This window comes from Grampus griseus (assembly GCF_964374135.1).
Source record: "Grampus griseus genome assembly, chromosome: 8".
Classification (NCBI taxonomy): Eukaryota; Metazoa; Chordata; class Mammalia; order Artiodactyla; family Delphinidae; genus Grampus; species Grampus griseus.
This window is the reverse complement of record NC_139002.1, coordinates 38,816,843-38,833,414: the sequence shown is the minus strand read 5'-3', so window position 1 is coordinate 38,833,414 and position 16,572 is coordinate 38,816,843. Positions and strand designations below refer to the sequence as shown.

General features: G+C 35.2%; 1 protein-coding gene across 1 annotated transcript in view; it reads right to left on the bottom strand.

The window, feature by feature from the left end:
• SESN3 (sestrin 3) overlaps positions 1 to 16,572 on the bottom strand; it is a 74,367-nt gene that overhangs the window by 14,971 nt on the left and 42,824 nt on the right. Inside the window, exons 2-6 of the mRNA XM_082661033.1 lie at positions 11,986 to 12,051; positions 9,202 to 9,399; positions 7,563 to 7,745; positions 5,294 to 5,530; positions 4,386 to 4,560 (exon numbers count right to left, since the gene is read on the bottom strand). Coding sequence (XP_082517159.1) covers positions 4,386 to 4,560; positions 5,294 to 5,530; positions 7,563 to 7,745; positions 9,202 to 9,399; positions 11,986 to 12,051 — 859 coding nt within the window. The remainder of the gene's footprint in view (positions 1 to 4,385; positions 4,561 to 5,293; positions 5,531 to 7,562; positions 7,746 to 9,201; positions 9,400 to 11,985; positions 12,052 to 16,572) is intronic.

The window sequence follows — 16,572 nt, the reverse complement described above, 5'->3', positions numbered from 1 at the left end:
ACAGTAATTCATCTGAAAGACCTAATAGACTAGTAGTACCTGAATTATCTTTAATCTTTGCTATTCATGAAAATCCTAGCAATTATTCTTTTCTCATGAGTTTTGACCCTTCCTTAGTTCCCTTGGCATGGACTAATTAGGGTGCTTAATATAGGCAGGAAAGCTCAAGTGCCCAGGCTACCCAACCTAGGAAGCAGCTTATTAAAATCTTACGTAGCTTATTACACATAAAGAGAAGAAACTAGCATTTGTTGAGTACTTACAATATACCAGATACTATGCTATGTACTTAATATCTATTTTTTCATTGTTTCATTAATATGAAAAGAAATATATACTTAAGAAATATATACTTAAGAAATAAAACTAACTGTAAGTTACTAATACCATTATCAGTACTGAGTGTCAGTAACGAATACAGTGTGGGTTAGTTTAAGATGATGTGGGAAACTTGTACACATTAAACTACTTAAACTGATCTGAAGCTTTTAGGTGACTTGCAGTTCTCCGAAGAGAAAGCTCAGGCTTCTTCCCACCCAACCCCACAACCACTGCCCTGTCTCCTTGTGCTCCAGCCTCTGTTCAGATAAATAGAAACACTTAAAAAATGGTGTTTTCAATGCATTCTCTCCTAACATGTATGGACGACGTTATGCTTTCCTGAATTCAGTTCATCACATAATAAATATAAATGAAGCCAAAAATGTAAAATGTAGTAGCAATCACTGAGGCTGCTATGAAAACTAGGAGTCTTGCGGGTTAAACCAAGACCAGTGAGTAAGTCTCTGATAAATAAGTTCTATAAACTTATTTTATTTATCAGTTCTATAAAATAAACTTATTTTATAGAACTGATAAATAAGTTCTATAAAATAGTTCCTCTCTTGAAGTGATCTTCCCCCTACACTGTACAGCCAGGTGGTCTAATTTGGTGGACATCGATCCTGGAGTTGACTATTACACAGCTGGCTCCTTTGACTTTGCTCTTAGCTTTTGTTTTGCTCATATATATTTCTAAATTGTCACAGGAACTTTAAACATTTTAAAATAAACAATAAAGAGTAAAACCAAATATGATAGAATTTATCCTACAAATAATATCCATCTATTCATTTTCAAATTAGGAGTCAGTCAAGATCTGTGTTCTAGACAATTTTGTCCATAGAAGGAAATATACAAAGTTCTCTCATACTACAAATATTTTTTTCCTAAATTTACCTTAAGAAGTTAAATTAAAAAAAATGTGTCTGATCGACAAATATAAAACTCTAATCTTAATTCTATCTAAACAAATATTTCAAACTCTGGACTCAAAATATTATTTTACATATTACTTGCATTCTTCTGCTCCTAAGAGGTGGCTACTAATATACTACAGAAAATACTGTGTTACAGTAATGGAGAACCATTCTAACTTGGAAAAAAAAAAAAAACAACAACAATAAAAGCTAGTTAACTCTGTTATCAAGCTACAGAATTCTCCCCTTGTAGAACAATTTAAACATTTATTTTCTCCAAGAGGTTTGAAAAACTATTCTTAGAATCTCTGCATGGAATCTAAAATGCTTTTATCACACTGATCAAACCAAGAAACTTGTTATAGGGAAAAATAAATTTCTATTTCCATTTTAAAACGTAGTAAGTCTATAAAAATAACTCAATTAGCCACATACTGAGTCATTTTTCTGTTATCTTTGTGTGACCAGCAAATTTAGTACTGGGAATGGTGAAGAGTTAATAATGAAACAATTTATTTCCTTGAATAATTTATAAATGACGCAGCCTTTTCTGTTAAAACCAGAACATAATTTTTGGCTAGGGTCTAAGACTTGCTAGTCAAAATTCACTATAGAAGCTAGAAGTCCTTGCTCAAGGGTCCAAGAAGGTAAAATATATTTTCAATACTAAAAAAAGAAACCTAAAAGAAATAAAACATTTATATGTCCTTTAAGCTCTAATGGTCTTAGAGAAGCTTTAAAAAATTAATGTCTATGCCATGTTTCACCGCTATTCAGCTCCAAGTATTTTCTAACCATTGTAACTTTTTCTTTCACTCTGTGCTATTTAGAAGTATACTGCTTAATTTTTAAACACTTGAGAAGTTTCCAGTTATTTTTGTTACTGATTTCTAGCTTACTTCCATTACAGTCAAAAGTTATGCTCCATGAAATTTTAATCTCAAAATTTGTTGAGATTTGTTTTATTAACAGTATATGGTTGACATTGGGAAATTTTCTATGTGCACTTGAAAAAATGCTATATGTTGCAGATTGGGATATAGTGTTTTATATATGTCAGTTAGCTAAAGTGTGCTAAATAAGTTTAAATACTCTCTGGATTTTTGTCTACTCACTCTTTCAGTTATAAAGAGGTGTATATTAAAATTTTTCATACATACACACAAAAATTAATGTCTAAAAGTGAACAGATATTACTAACCTTAATACAATTACATTTTAAAATATTGGTTTACCTAGAAGGCTCATTACTTTCCTTTGTCCCATTTGTTTTCCCTGGATGATTTTTATAAACAACGCTTTTGATTTTAACTCCCAAATATATGCTGATAACTTCCAAAACTTTATCTTGAGCTTAAAACTCTCTCCTGCTCAACACTTGCTGCTCCAAGTGTGGTTTGCTGACCAGCAGCACGGGCATCACTTGGAGACGTGATAGAAATGAGGCTTCTCAGGTCCTGGCCCAGATGGACCAAATAGAAATCTGCATTTCAACAAGATTCCACAGTGACTCAAGTGTACATTAAAGTTTGAGAAGCACTGTACTAGATGTCTCCAGACTGGAAGCTTTAGAGACATCACAACTCAACATGTCCAAAATAGGGCAGGTTACTTGCTCTTTAAGGTTAGAAAGGTCATCATGATAAGGCCTCTACCTACCTAATCAGCTTCCTCCTCACATTACCTACCTCGTGAGTTACGTCCTAATGCAGAACCACTTGCTTCTGCACCCAGCATCCTGTTTCCTTACCACCATGCCTTGGCTCAGGCAGGTATGCTGTTCACCACCAACTCCCCATCCCCCAGCCACTGTCAGACTCCCTTGCACTCAAGTGTCTAAGATTTAGCTTCGAGCCAGGCAGCTGGAGGAAGTCCTCCTCTAGGACCCCTTCTGTCCACACTCCTCCCCCACCACGACTGGGTCCATATACCCTTCACATTCTGTCATGTATTGTAATTATTTCTTTCTCTCCCACTAGCAATGAGAGCCCCCCCAGAGGGCAGGAATCATGCCTTATTTAGCCTGGAAAGCTTAGTACCTACCACCCTGCTGAGATTACATAGGGTACAATAAATGTTTGTAGTATGAACAGTAAATCAATAACCAAAACAATAAGCTTCTTTATATTTGGCATTTCCTGCTGGTTAGAAGCTCTGAGAAATTATTACTAAATATACTCAGTTTGGTAGATAAAATCTTTCATAATAAAAATCATTGGGGAAATGATAAAAGGGGTTCTTGTTCTTCCTGGTAAAACTTCTGAGAGCTATTGGTCAACGTTATATTTAACAAACATAGCCAAATCAATTACCCTCAGGATTTATGAGACTGACTAGCTTTATGACTAGTCATTTGGAAGCCCTCTTTTAAACCAAGGGAACTGTAAAAATAAATGTTATGTAGATTGATGACTTTGAAGGGTTTAAGCTTTCAAAGTCTACTGAGTCTATGCTATTTTAATAACATTTACTATGTGGTGTTCAATATCTTTTTTAGTCATAATTGGAAAGTTTCTCTCCTATTTCAAAGTCTCTCAGAGTATTAGGAAAAAAGTGTGCTCTTAAGACTAGAGCAAAGAAGCCTAGCTTTTAATACAGAATGAATTCCTCCAAATTTAATCTAAGAAAATGACCTAAATAATATATTTTTATAAAATTCCAAAGGTTTCTCCAAAGAAATGCAAATGCAAGTGCAGTATAATTTTAGAACTAATCTGGAAAAAAGTGGCAGTGTTGAGAACAATCCTCCCACATAACTCCCCACCCACAAAAAAGGCAGAGAGAGTTCTTACAAATTACATCTGTCGAAACAGAATTTTACTTATCATTAAAAAAAATTACAAAAGTAGGATGGATTAAATATTCCTATCTAACCTTATAAGCAACTGGTCTGCTCTGAAAAAACATTTTATTCAGGATAGAATATGAACTACAAAACTGAAGTACCTCTCAACTGAATCTGAAATATATTCAAAGCTACACCAACATAAGAGGGGAAGCAATGGCATCAGGGTCAGGTAGAGGAGAACTAAATTAAAGGAACGTGGTAGTAAAACCGTTTGGACATATCCATATGGAAAATACTGAAGGTGGTCTGTCAGGGTTCTAAGAACAACTAAAAGGCAAAGACAGTGAAATAAAAAGCACCTGAATGAGGAAATGAATGAAAAGTATCTCCAGAGACCACAAAAAGACTTTCTTTCTTCTCCTTCTCAAAGCGAGTGGTCATTTCTTCCTGAGATGCCTCTTCATCTTCCCTTTCTTCTTGAAGCCTTTTCATTCTTTCCATTAAGGCCTCTAGCTCACTTAGAGAATCGACGATCTGGAGCCAGAGAAGATAATACTGGGTGTTATTAATATTAAAAGTTGTTCCAGCCAATGTCTCCATCTCCCAATGTCACCTTATGCATAGTGGCACTAGCAGAGTTATTAAGTTCCTAAGTGGGTTTTCCAGTAACTCCAAAGAAAATCATATGACAAAATCAAACATTTTCAGAAGTGTAGTGTTTCTGCTTCAGCTATAAATACAAAAAGTTTATATGAATGGATTTATTTAATCTAGAATTCTAGGATTTGGTACATATTAAATTACATTAACACTTATTTTGAAAATTGAGGCAGCCTTACGATTTGTAATATGATTTGTAATCTATTTGCTTTAAAAGCTTCCTTAAGACAATTCAGAACTTCAGGTACAGGTTAAATTTTTACAGTAATAAAAATTATATGAAATATTTCAAGTACATAATATCCTGTTTAATCAGATAAATTCTCCAGATTTTTTTTTTTTTTTTTTTGCGGTACTAGGGCCTCTCACTGTTGTGGTCTCTCCCGTTGCGGAGCACAGGCTCTGGACACGCAGGCTCAGCGGCCATGGCGCACGGGTCCAGCCACTCCGCGGCACGTGGGATCCTCCCGGACCGGGACACGAACCCGTGTTCCCTGCATCGGCAGGCGGACTCCCAACCACTGCGCCACCAGGGAAGCCCTCTAGATATTTTTAACGTAGCAAGTTAAAAGGCAAAGTAGTAAAGAAAACAGTTAAGAAAACTAACCCCAAAGTTGCTGCCTGTTAGAGATGCATTCTCTATGTTGTTGTCATTAGCGAGATCACACACACAGAAATTGTTGACTGATATTAGCCTGAATCCATTGGAGATTTCTGGATCTCTTTCTGGATTGATGCCACTACCAAAAACAAAGCTTGCCAAAGCATGATAATGTGCCAGTAGGACCACAGCATGTACCAGTTCGGGCAGAGACCAATTATTTTCTCCGGTTTTGACAAGTTTCTGAAATGAAAAAGCAAATCAGAGTAAAAGTGAAAATCATACAATGCTACAAAGCAATTTTAGAAAGTATGGAAAAATCTATAAAATTTCACATGTCCATTTATAATACTTAAAATTCCCTTTAAACATGTTTCATATATTAAAGATACAGCTTTGCTCAAACAATGTTACATTAAACCTATCTAACCTAACAGCAGAAGTATGTTGTGGCTTCTCTGAAATTCCTTATATATACAATGGAACTTCTGCTTCCAAAGCACTTTTACATATTATGCTATTTTAATAAGGTATTTTAGAGAATCCAAGAACACTGAAGCTACTTTAAGTAGGGAAGGGACTTTAAAGATTCTCTAGCAAAATCATTCATTTTATGGTTTTAAGGTAGAGACTCTACCTTAAAAATCACATAAAAATTTATTCAGTAAGTTAACTTTTAGTTATCTTTTAGATATCTTCTCTGACGGCGGAAGAACCTATAGCAGATGAGAGAAACTGTAGAATACTAGCTCACATTTGAAAGGCCATAAAGAATATCAAAGCACTTTTTTATACGTTATTTTACTGAATCCTCCAGATGAATGATGGAATCATAAGTGAAGCCATTAAAAGCAGTAATCCCTCCAATACCAATTCCAGCTGTTAATCCGTCAGGGATCCTCTCCCATCCATCTCTGTCTATCTGTCTGTCTGTCTCTTTCTCAGGGCATGTGGATGTGTGGGGATATGTCCTGCTGTGCCTTCACCCCCCCACCCCACCACAAATGTAAAACCTTCATTTGTTTCACTTCACAGCTAAAACCCAAAACCAAAAAACTGCTTTTGCCTTACTCTCCATTATTTAATTACATACAAATTTAATATATTACCAAAAGCTCAGGGGAAAAAAAGGGAAAATCAATCATATTCTACCACTCTAATGTAACTTTTACATATCTTCTTTATTTTTATAAGTAGTATTATATAATCCGAGTATACATACATTTTTCTCTGCTTTTCAAACTTTTTGAAAAGTGCAATGTTCATGGGGCTCCACTGTCTTCTATTAATTATTAAGCATGGGCTATATTGTAGCCCAGGACTATATCTCCATTCCCTTACATATTCAAATTGCTATAACTTTGTTCATATTTTTATAAACAATCCCTAATAGATAATAAAAGTCTGAGAGTATGCATATTGACAAAAGCTAAGTTTGGTTTAACTGGGTAAATAACTACCAAGATGAGGAAAAAACAAAACAAAACAAAACAAAACCAAGGACATTTCTATGCATTAGAAGCAGGGATTTTAAATACCTAAGGCTTCTACTGATAGTGATTTAGATGATGACTCCTACTTATTGAATAGTGACCAAGTGCCAAACACAGTGCTAAGCACATTATACAACAACCTCACCCTGGAGGCCTTTCACAGACACTCCTTTTGAAGGGCAAGTGCTCCAGTCAATCACAGTTCTCTCTCTTATCTAAGTTCTAGTTTCTAGAGGCATGTAAGCATACACACACCAGTTAGCAAATCATTTTTATTTGCAAAACCACTTTTTCAAAATCTTAAAATTATGAAATGTTAGAACTAGAAAAGAGTTTAGAACTCATTCAATCTAAGTCCCTCATTTTATAGCAGGGTGAACTACCAAGGCCCACAGAAGTAAACTTACTAAAGGTCACAAACTTGTGGGTAAAAAAGTTAGGAGACTAGAACCCAGGTATCTTATCCTGCTAGTGCATGTTCTTTGTTCTATCTACGGCTTGAAAATAGGAATCAACTTTTCTTATAGCTACTCGCTAAAGCACTAGTATAAACTAATTACTGATTACTTGAAGAGAAATATTCATTTACCTTTAAATTAAACCCACTGACTTTCTAAATTTATCTTTTTTACACATATTATTACACTATTTTTTATTTTTCAAGTTCCTAATATGCAAGTATTTAAAATTAAGTCTTAAGTAAAATACTTAACTAAAGAATTAACTCTTAGTGAGAACCGTTAGTAAACTATTTTTTTTTTCCCAAAAGAAACACTCAGTACCTGAATGTGCTCTTTTGTGATCAGCCAGGGTCGGTGTGCTAACAGCTTGTTTATTTCATTAAGATTTTTCAGTCTTTGTGGTACATATTCCAAACCATTCAACCACTCAGCAATACCTCCTGTCTTTAAAAATTCATCCACATGCATGTTTATTAAGTAAGAACACTGATGTCTAGCTGCAGCCTGAAACACAAAGAAAAAAGTTAGTGGATAAAATAGTCATGGTACGGTCTTATTCTACTATTACTAAGCCAATCGCTGAGATAGAGTTAATTTTTATAGCTAATAATTCTTTTCTTACAAAATCCTCTTCCTAAAACTTTCATCACAATGCTGTCATAGATTCTTGAGTCAATACATAAAGCTGATACTTTATATAAGCTAATGTCACAAGAAGCCAATTACTTCCCATCCAGAAGTGGTACGGGTCAACCTAGAACCCATTTTCTATTTATGTTAAGGAAATACATGTTCATTTCATTATGGTAAATGATATCAACTGTATTCTACCTAAAAAGCAATAAAATCTCATTAACTTGTACTGTACCAATTCAGAATGTATGCTAATTTGAGTATTTCTCGTACTCCCTTTGAGATAACTGTAAATCAGCCTTATCTGTGCCCATCCTCCTATTGAGGTGAAACTGAAGCTCACTGACCCTTTATTTCATATGTAAGCCAGTGTCAGCCTTGATAAGTTGGTAAATCCATGCAAAACAGACTTTTCACCTCTCATTTCCTCAAGGCTGCTTCTCAGTTCAACAGTATTGTTTTATTCTATTTTCTACATCTTATTTCTCTCTTCATTGGTGACCATTCTAAGTTGGCTTTCGGCCTTACTGTCATCAAAACCTTAAGCTGAGTAATCTTTGTCAAGTTCATCATTTAATAAAACACAGGATGCAGCCCTTTTTTGTTGTTTAAAACTTCAGTGAGAGCATAAACAAATTAAACTGGATAAAAACTAACTCTTGGCCGGCTCTGCTCACTCTGCCAGCCCAGCCGTTCCACTAACTCCTCCAAATATATAGCACTTGCATCTTGTCTTCTTCTTTCCTCCAGCAATAGTCCAACTGTAGCACTGCTTCTACCCTTATTACTCCTGCTGCCTATCACCCCAATTTATAATTCTCCCCCCCAGACATTAACTAGCTAACTAGTTTGTACCAACTACTAAACTTAGAAGTGTAAGAGTTCACTTAAGAATTCTTCTCTTATCCAGAGCCTCCTTTGGTGCTGGCTGATACTTTCCTCTTATTTGGCCAAATTAGTGATGTTCATCTTGTAAAGAATGACTAAAATGGCACAAACAACCTGTTTTATATTAATAATAAAACAAAGCTATCAGGAGCAAAAACAAAACTTGTGGGCTACTAGAGATATTACTTTGGACCCTACAAGCATCTTTAATTATAAGAGATTAAACATGGAAAATGACTTTACTAATAATTAAATGAGAAACATTCAGTACATTGAGTGGCTTAAAGCATTCAAAATGTATCCAATGGACTTGGGATCCAAAAGTCCACAGGCTTTTTCAGTTCTTATTTCTACCTAATTATACTTAGCTGTGCACACACATATAATACTAGGAGGGAGAGGGACCAAGTGAGGATGATGTCACGTGAACACAGCGCACCATGATGGCGATGTAGTGCCGGTGCGGTAGAGGAAGGGGGCCGTCCATGCGCAGCATGTAGAACTGGCTCCTCAGGAAGGACTCCAGGTACTGCGTGTGCAGACTCATGACCTGGGTGATGTTGTCCAGGCGACCGGATGTAGAGTATTCTTCCACAAGAAAGTTAGTACGTTCATCCACTGTGTTTGCTTGGACAACCTTCCCATCAAGAAACAAAACAATATCATGATTTTTGTAAACACACCCTTGGTTTACATACATTATGCCACGATTGAAGCAAATGAATGTTCTTTTTATATTAACAGACACTGAAATTATGTAGTTGCTCATATTAGAAACAGAAATGAAAAAGAAAGCCCATGCATTTCTGGCTCTGGGACCACAATTTATTAAACAACAAATGTCAAATTATCAAACATTATACACACAGCTATGAAACTGGAGAAAAGAAGCTCCCATCTGCTTTGCCAGGCACATAAGGCAAAATTGGGGAGGCAAAAGCACTGGCATCTGATTACATATATTTACAATTTTATCTCAATAGCCTATGAAGATACTTAATCACTATATCTTAAGACAAGTATTTTCAGACTGATCCTTTGCTTTTTTCATTATTCAACATAAAAAAGCTTTCTGCAGTCTTTTTAGGGACAAAGAAAAATATGATAATTTATAGGAAAGTGTTAATTGAAAAATTAATAAGGACACTAGAATTCCTATTTTGAGCCTATCATATTAATTACTAAAAACAAAGTAAATTATTAAAATGAACATGCTGCATTGGAGAGAATCAAAAGAGCTTTCTCAAAAATAGATTATTTACATATAGCTTTATAAACAAGGACAGCTCGGGTGTCATACCAAGAATTGGCTCCGAAGGTGTTAAGAGCTTATTAGCACCTCTTAGAAGGACCATGCTCTGTGGGAATTAATACACATCAGATGTGTATTTCTCAGATTGGTTCATTATTTATTGGTATTTTAGAATTAGAGTTCTAGACCTAAGAAGAATGTGTCCCTTATTTTAGATAAGGAAACAGACTCAAGATTAAATTCAACTCATACAAGCTATTTAATAGCACAGCCCGGTCTAAAATCTAATCTCCTAAAGTCCAGACTCATGGTCTTTCCAAAGATCCACACTGCTCTTAAGAAATTCTGTTTACTTTTCAGGGCTGGCTTCACAGTCTGAAAATAAGTACAAATTATACAAAGACACTACTGACTGAGGAAAATTTAATCCCAAAGGAAATGTAATGTTTGAAAAGTATAAATTGTGAGGAAATGTTAATTACAATGGTGTAAAAAAGAGGCAATTCCACTTTGGCTCATTATAAAACCAAATATATTTCCATTTGCCCATTTCCTCCCATTTTGTCAACTACAGGGAACCAAGATGATAGTTAAAAATATGATAGGATCAAGATAAACTACATATAATTAGGGACAGACTATTTGCTGTTTTTGTTTTGTTTTCCAGCAGCAGATTCTTCTGTTTAACTGATGCCTAAAATACATTAATAGATTCATATGATGCAACAGAGCCTGAAAACAGCAGCTGCTTCTGCAAACCAGATTGTCTTCAAATACATACTGTGTAAATGGCTGTGTTTCAGGAAGTCTTTATATATATATGAGGCAATCACTCCACTAAGAGCAACCCTGTGCTCTATGAGGGAAATAGGACAAGCACAGCAGTTTCTCTAATGAATGGTCACCACCTAGATCAGCCACAGTCACTGAGCTCCTGAAACATTACTGTTAACTTTGGAGTTTCATGTAGATGGTAAGGTCACTAAAAAGGCAAATGAACATGATGGAATTGCTGACTGTGGCAATGGCCTGGCCTGTGTTATTAATCAAATTCTACTCATCCCTTCTTTTAAGCGTTGCCTGAAACATAATAGGTACTCTATAAATATGTGTTGACTAATTTCTGAACAATAAAGAATAATGCTGGTGCTTTAAGATAAATGATATCTTTGCAGCCAATAGTAAATCAGTATATGTAACCATAGTTAATATGAATTAATAACTCCTTGAAACAGAGAAAAACTCATTTAGTGGTCCTTAAACTTTTCTTAGCCCAAGTATAACTTAGAGGCATCTAGGAATCTACAGGTCCTAAACATTGCTGTGATCTTTCATAGAGATATATACCCATTAAATAGGTACAGAAACCTTGTATTGATTATAATCTCCTTTGTGTCATTTTACATCCTTTCTTTCAACATTTACCATCTTAACTTCCCACCCTCATCAAAGGTGCAGCTTGGAGTGGAGATCCTGTGACATTCTGTCCCACCAGAGACTTAGAACCAAATGAAAAGATTAACTACTAGTGATATAATATCATGTTTTCTTCAACAGGTTTAGTTGGAAAACTCACTTTTTCATTTCAAAATGTCTTTTCTTAACATTTATGTAACCTATAATCACCATGAAACACTAGCCGTTTTAAAACCTTAAACCTTCAAAATAATATTGTTTTATTATTGTTAGCAGCTTTATTTAGAAAAGTTATATTTGAAATCAAATATGGTAAAATTTATATTATTCTAACTTTGCAGTACTACCTAACTCCAAAATAAAAAGGCAGATTATCACACGCACAGTCTTTTAAGTGAAGTTGAAACGAAAATACCTGTGTGGTTTTCTGACATATAAATAAGAAATAAGAGCAAAACACAGGTTTACTTCCATGTTAAAAAAATGGAGATATTCTTGGACATAATTAAGCTACTTTTTAAATCACACTTTATGTATATTAAGACATCAACTTACTTCCTTCTCTGGAATAAAGGCACTTGGTCCTCTTGTCAAGGGTTGAGATACTCTGATTCTTTTATCCTGTTTTTAAAAGAAAAATTTTATGTATTAATGATGACTTTCTATGTAAAGTTAAATCGGTGCAGATTGACTGCTGAGGTACTAAAATAAATGGAATAAATAAATAGAATTATGTAAAATCAGAGTAAGTGTTAGGTCTTGGTTCCCCCCACCCACCCCGCAAAACACAAACAACAACAAAAACCCCATATGGCCATTGCATGAACAAGATAATGGGACAGACAAGCTCCTACCACAGTGCTGGGCACACAGTAGGCTTCCCAAATGTCATTTCCCTCAGTAACACTCTACAGCACCATAGATTTTTTAGCCCATATTTGACGTGACTGAAAACCATCAACCTTCCTAATAAAATCATATCTAATAGTATACTAGTACACTGTTAGACCTCAATTTGAAAGCTAAAGGAAAGGTTAAATTCTAAGAGGATTACACACAACTACCCAAAGCAATGATCTGACTTGTGTTCTTCTTTCTGAATAAAATAGGGATAAGCATATTTAATATAAAGTTTTGAAGCTTTAAGTAAGAAAAATGTAAACCTTGGAGAAGCAGAGGTTAATTTAATCTAAGAAATGTAGACTATAGCAATGCTTATTGCTCCACTGCTATTCTATTTAGTATTAACAACTGCTAGATTGCCAGTGGTATGTCTGAGTGTTTATTTTTTTAAGTTTTTAATTTTTTTGTTAAATTGTTTTGGTGTCCCCATTCAATCAGGGACTAACTTCCTTCTCGGTACGCATGATGAAGAACTCTCAGGCTTTGAAATCCTTTTTAACCAGGAGAAGAGATAGGAGGAATGGCCACTTAATTTTCTATAATAAAAGCGATAGCCTAAGATTCTGAAATAGAAGCCCTCCAAAGTCATTACATAAAAATAGGGACTATGCCATGGTTTATAAATATTATAAAGACTGGGAAACTGAAGAACATGGGAACAGATGTCTGCTGGAAAGGAGTGTTAATATTAAGCTTGCCACCAAGCCCTCCTCAGGAAACTGCTAAAATGAGGAAGCAGCTCTAGGTGGTTCCTATCTGAGGATGGCAATAACTATTTCACATGACCTTGTGTCCTGGCCACAGCCAACTAGACCAATCAACACAGAAGCTGATCTGCAGCCCACGAGTGCCTTGATGAAAAAAGTTCTACCCAGACAGAGCTGAGGGTAGTTGGCTGGACCAGTAAGATTCTAGAGTACTAGAGTTATAGGAAAGTAATGTAATCCGACAGAGAAGAGATACAAAATAGCTCTCAGAAGCAGAGGCAAAGAGAAAACAATGAAGCAGCAGCAGAGTGGCATCAACAGATACCAGCCTCTATGGGAAAACCACTAGAGTTCCTACAGATTCGCAAGAGAAGAGCCTAATCATCTCTTCTTTCTCTCCATTCCCCCGCTCTCTTTTTTCTCCACAAGGTAACCTGAATTTTTTTTTGTTCCTTACAATCCAAGAGCCTACCAAACACAAAACAGTTATTTAAATCCCTTACTTCATTAGGAAGCAGTCAGACATTGAACAATTCTTTGAGAACCTAATCAGATACTGTGATAGACTGAAGACATAGGGCGAGCAAAACAGATATGGTCCCTGCCATTGGGAGCTTGGCACACAGTCTTCAACAATTTCAGGGTTCTACTGAAATAAATATATTAAATAATAATCTTCTCAAACTGCTAATGTTTCAGAAAGAAGTAGGCATCTAGGTTATATTTGTGAAGTGATGACAAATAGATCTCTATCTACTGGTGAAGTACATTAGAGGATTCCATGTAAAAAGGAATAATTTAGAATTTCTAATATTGGTATTTCTTGTCTGCATCAACTATCATCTAGATTTACCTGGAAAAATAATTTAAAAGAAAATAACAGATTTCTTCCCTTTGCTAGCCTTAGTAAATTATAGAAAATAAAATTTCAAATACTCTCTATATAGTATAGCCTAATGCGCTAGTATGTGAAAAGCAATTTCCTTGACAAATGATCATTCCAAATAAACAAAGCAGCCAGAGGAACTGATTGTGAGGACAAATCACAGGTTTGAGGGGAAAAATATCAACAGGGAGATAAGTGGAGGCTTTTATTTATGTGCATAAAAATACATAAAATTCAGAGAAAATACAGGGAGAAAAAAATAAACTAAAAGTGTACAAAGGGACTTTGGAGAAAGAGAATGATTTATTACTAATATGATTTATTTATAAAAATCATTACTTGATATATTTATCAACTGAATTTACCTTTAAATGTCTGAAATAGTTATTTTGCCTACAAAAATATTTTCTGGAATAGCAGAGAATTAAATCTGAAATACAGTTTCATCACAAATGGAACTGCACACTACTGCACTTAAAAGAATATAACATCTATTAATTTTAACCAATTGATAAGAAGCAACTGACACGATTTCATTTGTGTCAACATTCATTTGTTCATTTATTCAGCAAATATTCACTGAGCATTCACAATGTGCTAGGCACAGTGGGGACACAAAAAAGGAGTAGATTGGCAAAAATGCATTAACTACATCATATGATATAGTCCATAGCAGATGCATATACAAAGTGATATGGGAAGACATCATTTTATTAATTATCATTTACTTTGTCATTTTCCATTAAAGTTATATACAGTTTTCACTATTATAAATAATGCTATGATGAATATCTTTGTATAAAGAGATTTGGGGGCACATTTTGTGGTATTTAAGACGGTTTCTTTAGAAAAATTCCCAGATGTGGATTTACTAGGGTTTAGGTTATAAATCGTTAAAGTTCTTGTTGCATACTACCCATATGCTAATGGAAATGTTTTACCAATTCTATTTTCATCAGCTGAGAAAATGTTCACTTAACCCACTAACTTCAAAAGTGAAAAACAGCCTTCAAAAATGTGTTTGAAACTTTTAATTGTATACATATTTGAGGTAAAATTCCTGAAGCAGAGTTGTGATCAGATCTGTGTTTTTAATAATACAATTCTGGGAGTGATGTGGTCCCTGGGCCAGAGACAAAAAACAAAAACAAAACAAACAAACAAACAAAACAAAACAAAACAAAACAAAACTACAAAAAAACACCCTAAAACAAAAAACAAAACAAAACAAAACCCTAGTTGGGAAGCTAGTGCAATAGCCCAGGGGATAGATGACGTGGCCTCACCTAAGAGAGCTATTTATACACTGAAGAGAAGGGAAAACTAACATTTTAAAGTTATACCAGCATGTATCCTTCTTCGGTTATATTTTTAAAATGGCGTCACTATTGAAAGGATGAGTCTACTTCCAGCTTCTGTAAAAGAAGCATATTTTCTGGTGAAGACTCTACTATTGTCTCAGTTGACCGTGTTGCATATTTATATGAAGGTGAAAAAAAATTTTTTTAACAATCAAGGCAGCTTGTAAATTCTACTTAAAACTCATTTTCCTGAAAGTTTATTCCCCACCTACTTTCTATTTCTGTATCTTTTTAAAGTTGATAAGATAAAACACAAAAGAAATAGGATAGCACCATATCCAAAAGATTCCCTTTACAACCATAAGCTGGAGTTCTGGTCCCCTGCAATACCTTTCCTCAGCTTTTATTTCAAATTTAAAATGTCCAAGGACTGGGTTCCTACTTTATTTATGTCCTGATTCACTTTTCTGAAGTCTCCAGACCTGTGTTGCCTTATGTGGCAGCCATCAGCCACATGTGACTACATTTAAATTAATTAAAATTAAATAAAGTTCAAAATCCAGTTGCTTAATCATGCTGGTCACATTTCAAGTGCCCAGCAGCCACACGTGGCTCTGGCTCCTACTGTACAGGCCTGTGCAGGCATCTCCGTCACAGAAGGTTCCACCATCACAGAAACGCTGCTTGAGACTACATCTGATTTTCTTTTAATCACATCTTCAGGCATTTTAATGCCTTTTTGAAATGTTAAATGACTGCTCTGCAGAGTTTTTGGTCTGATGGTCACACCTACTGAATCCCATAACCAAGCATCTTAATGTAATTGCAGAAATCCGCTCAACCGAATTGAAAGTGAATCCAGACAGAAACAATTCAGGAAAAGAAAAAAAACCCAAAATCAGCCAGTTCTGAGAATCTTTGTCTCAATGTCTGCACATATTACAGCCTGCAAAAAGATATCAAGGACTTTTTTTTTCCCCTTTTAAAAAATTACGGTAAAAAAACACATAACATGAACTCTACCCTCCTAACAAGTGCACAGTACAGTACTGAAAACAGATGTCCAGGACTTTGTCATCTGGCATAACTGAAACTTTACACCCACTGAACAACAGCTGCCCACACTCTTCAGATCCCAGCTGAGATGCTTACCCCTGCAATCACTGGCCTTCTCACCTCCATGGACAATTCACATCTGCTTCTTGCTAGGCAACTCTCCCCTTGCTCAGCTTTCCTAGCACTGAACCATCCAATACACTGACTTCTTTGAACACTTCTACACTCTTCCTAGACATCCCTTGCACTTCCTTCATTGACATTCATTCTCTCAAGTGAGCGTTCTCGT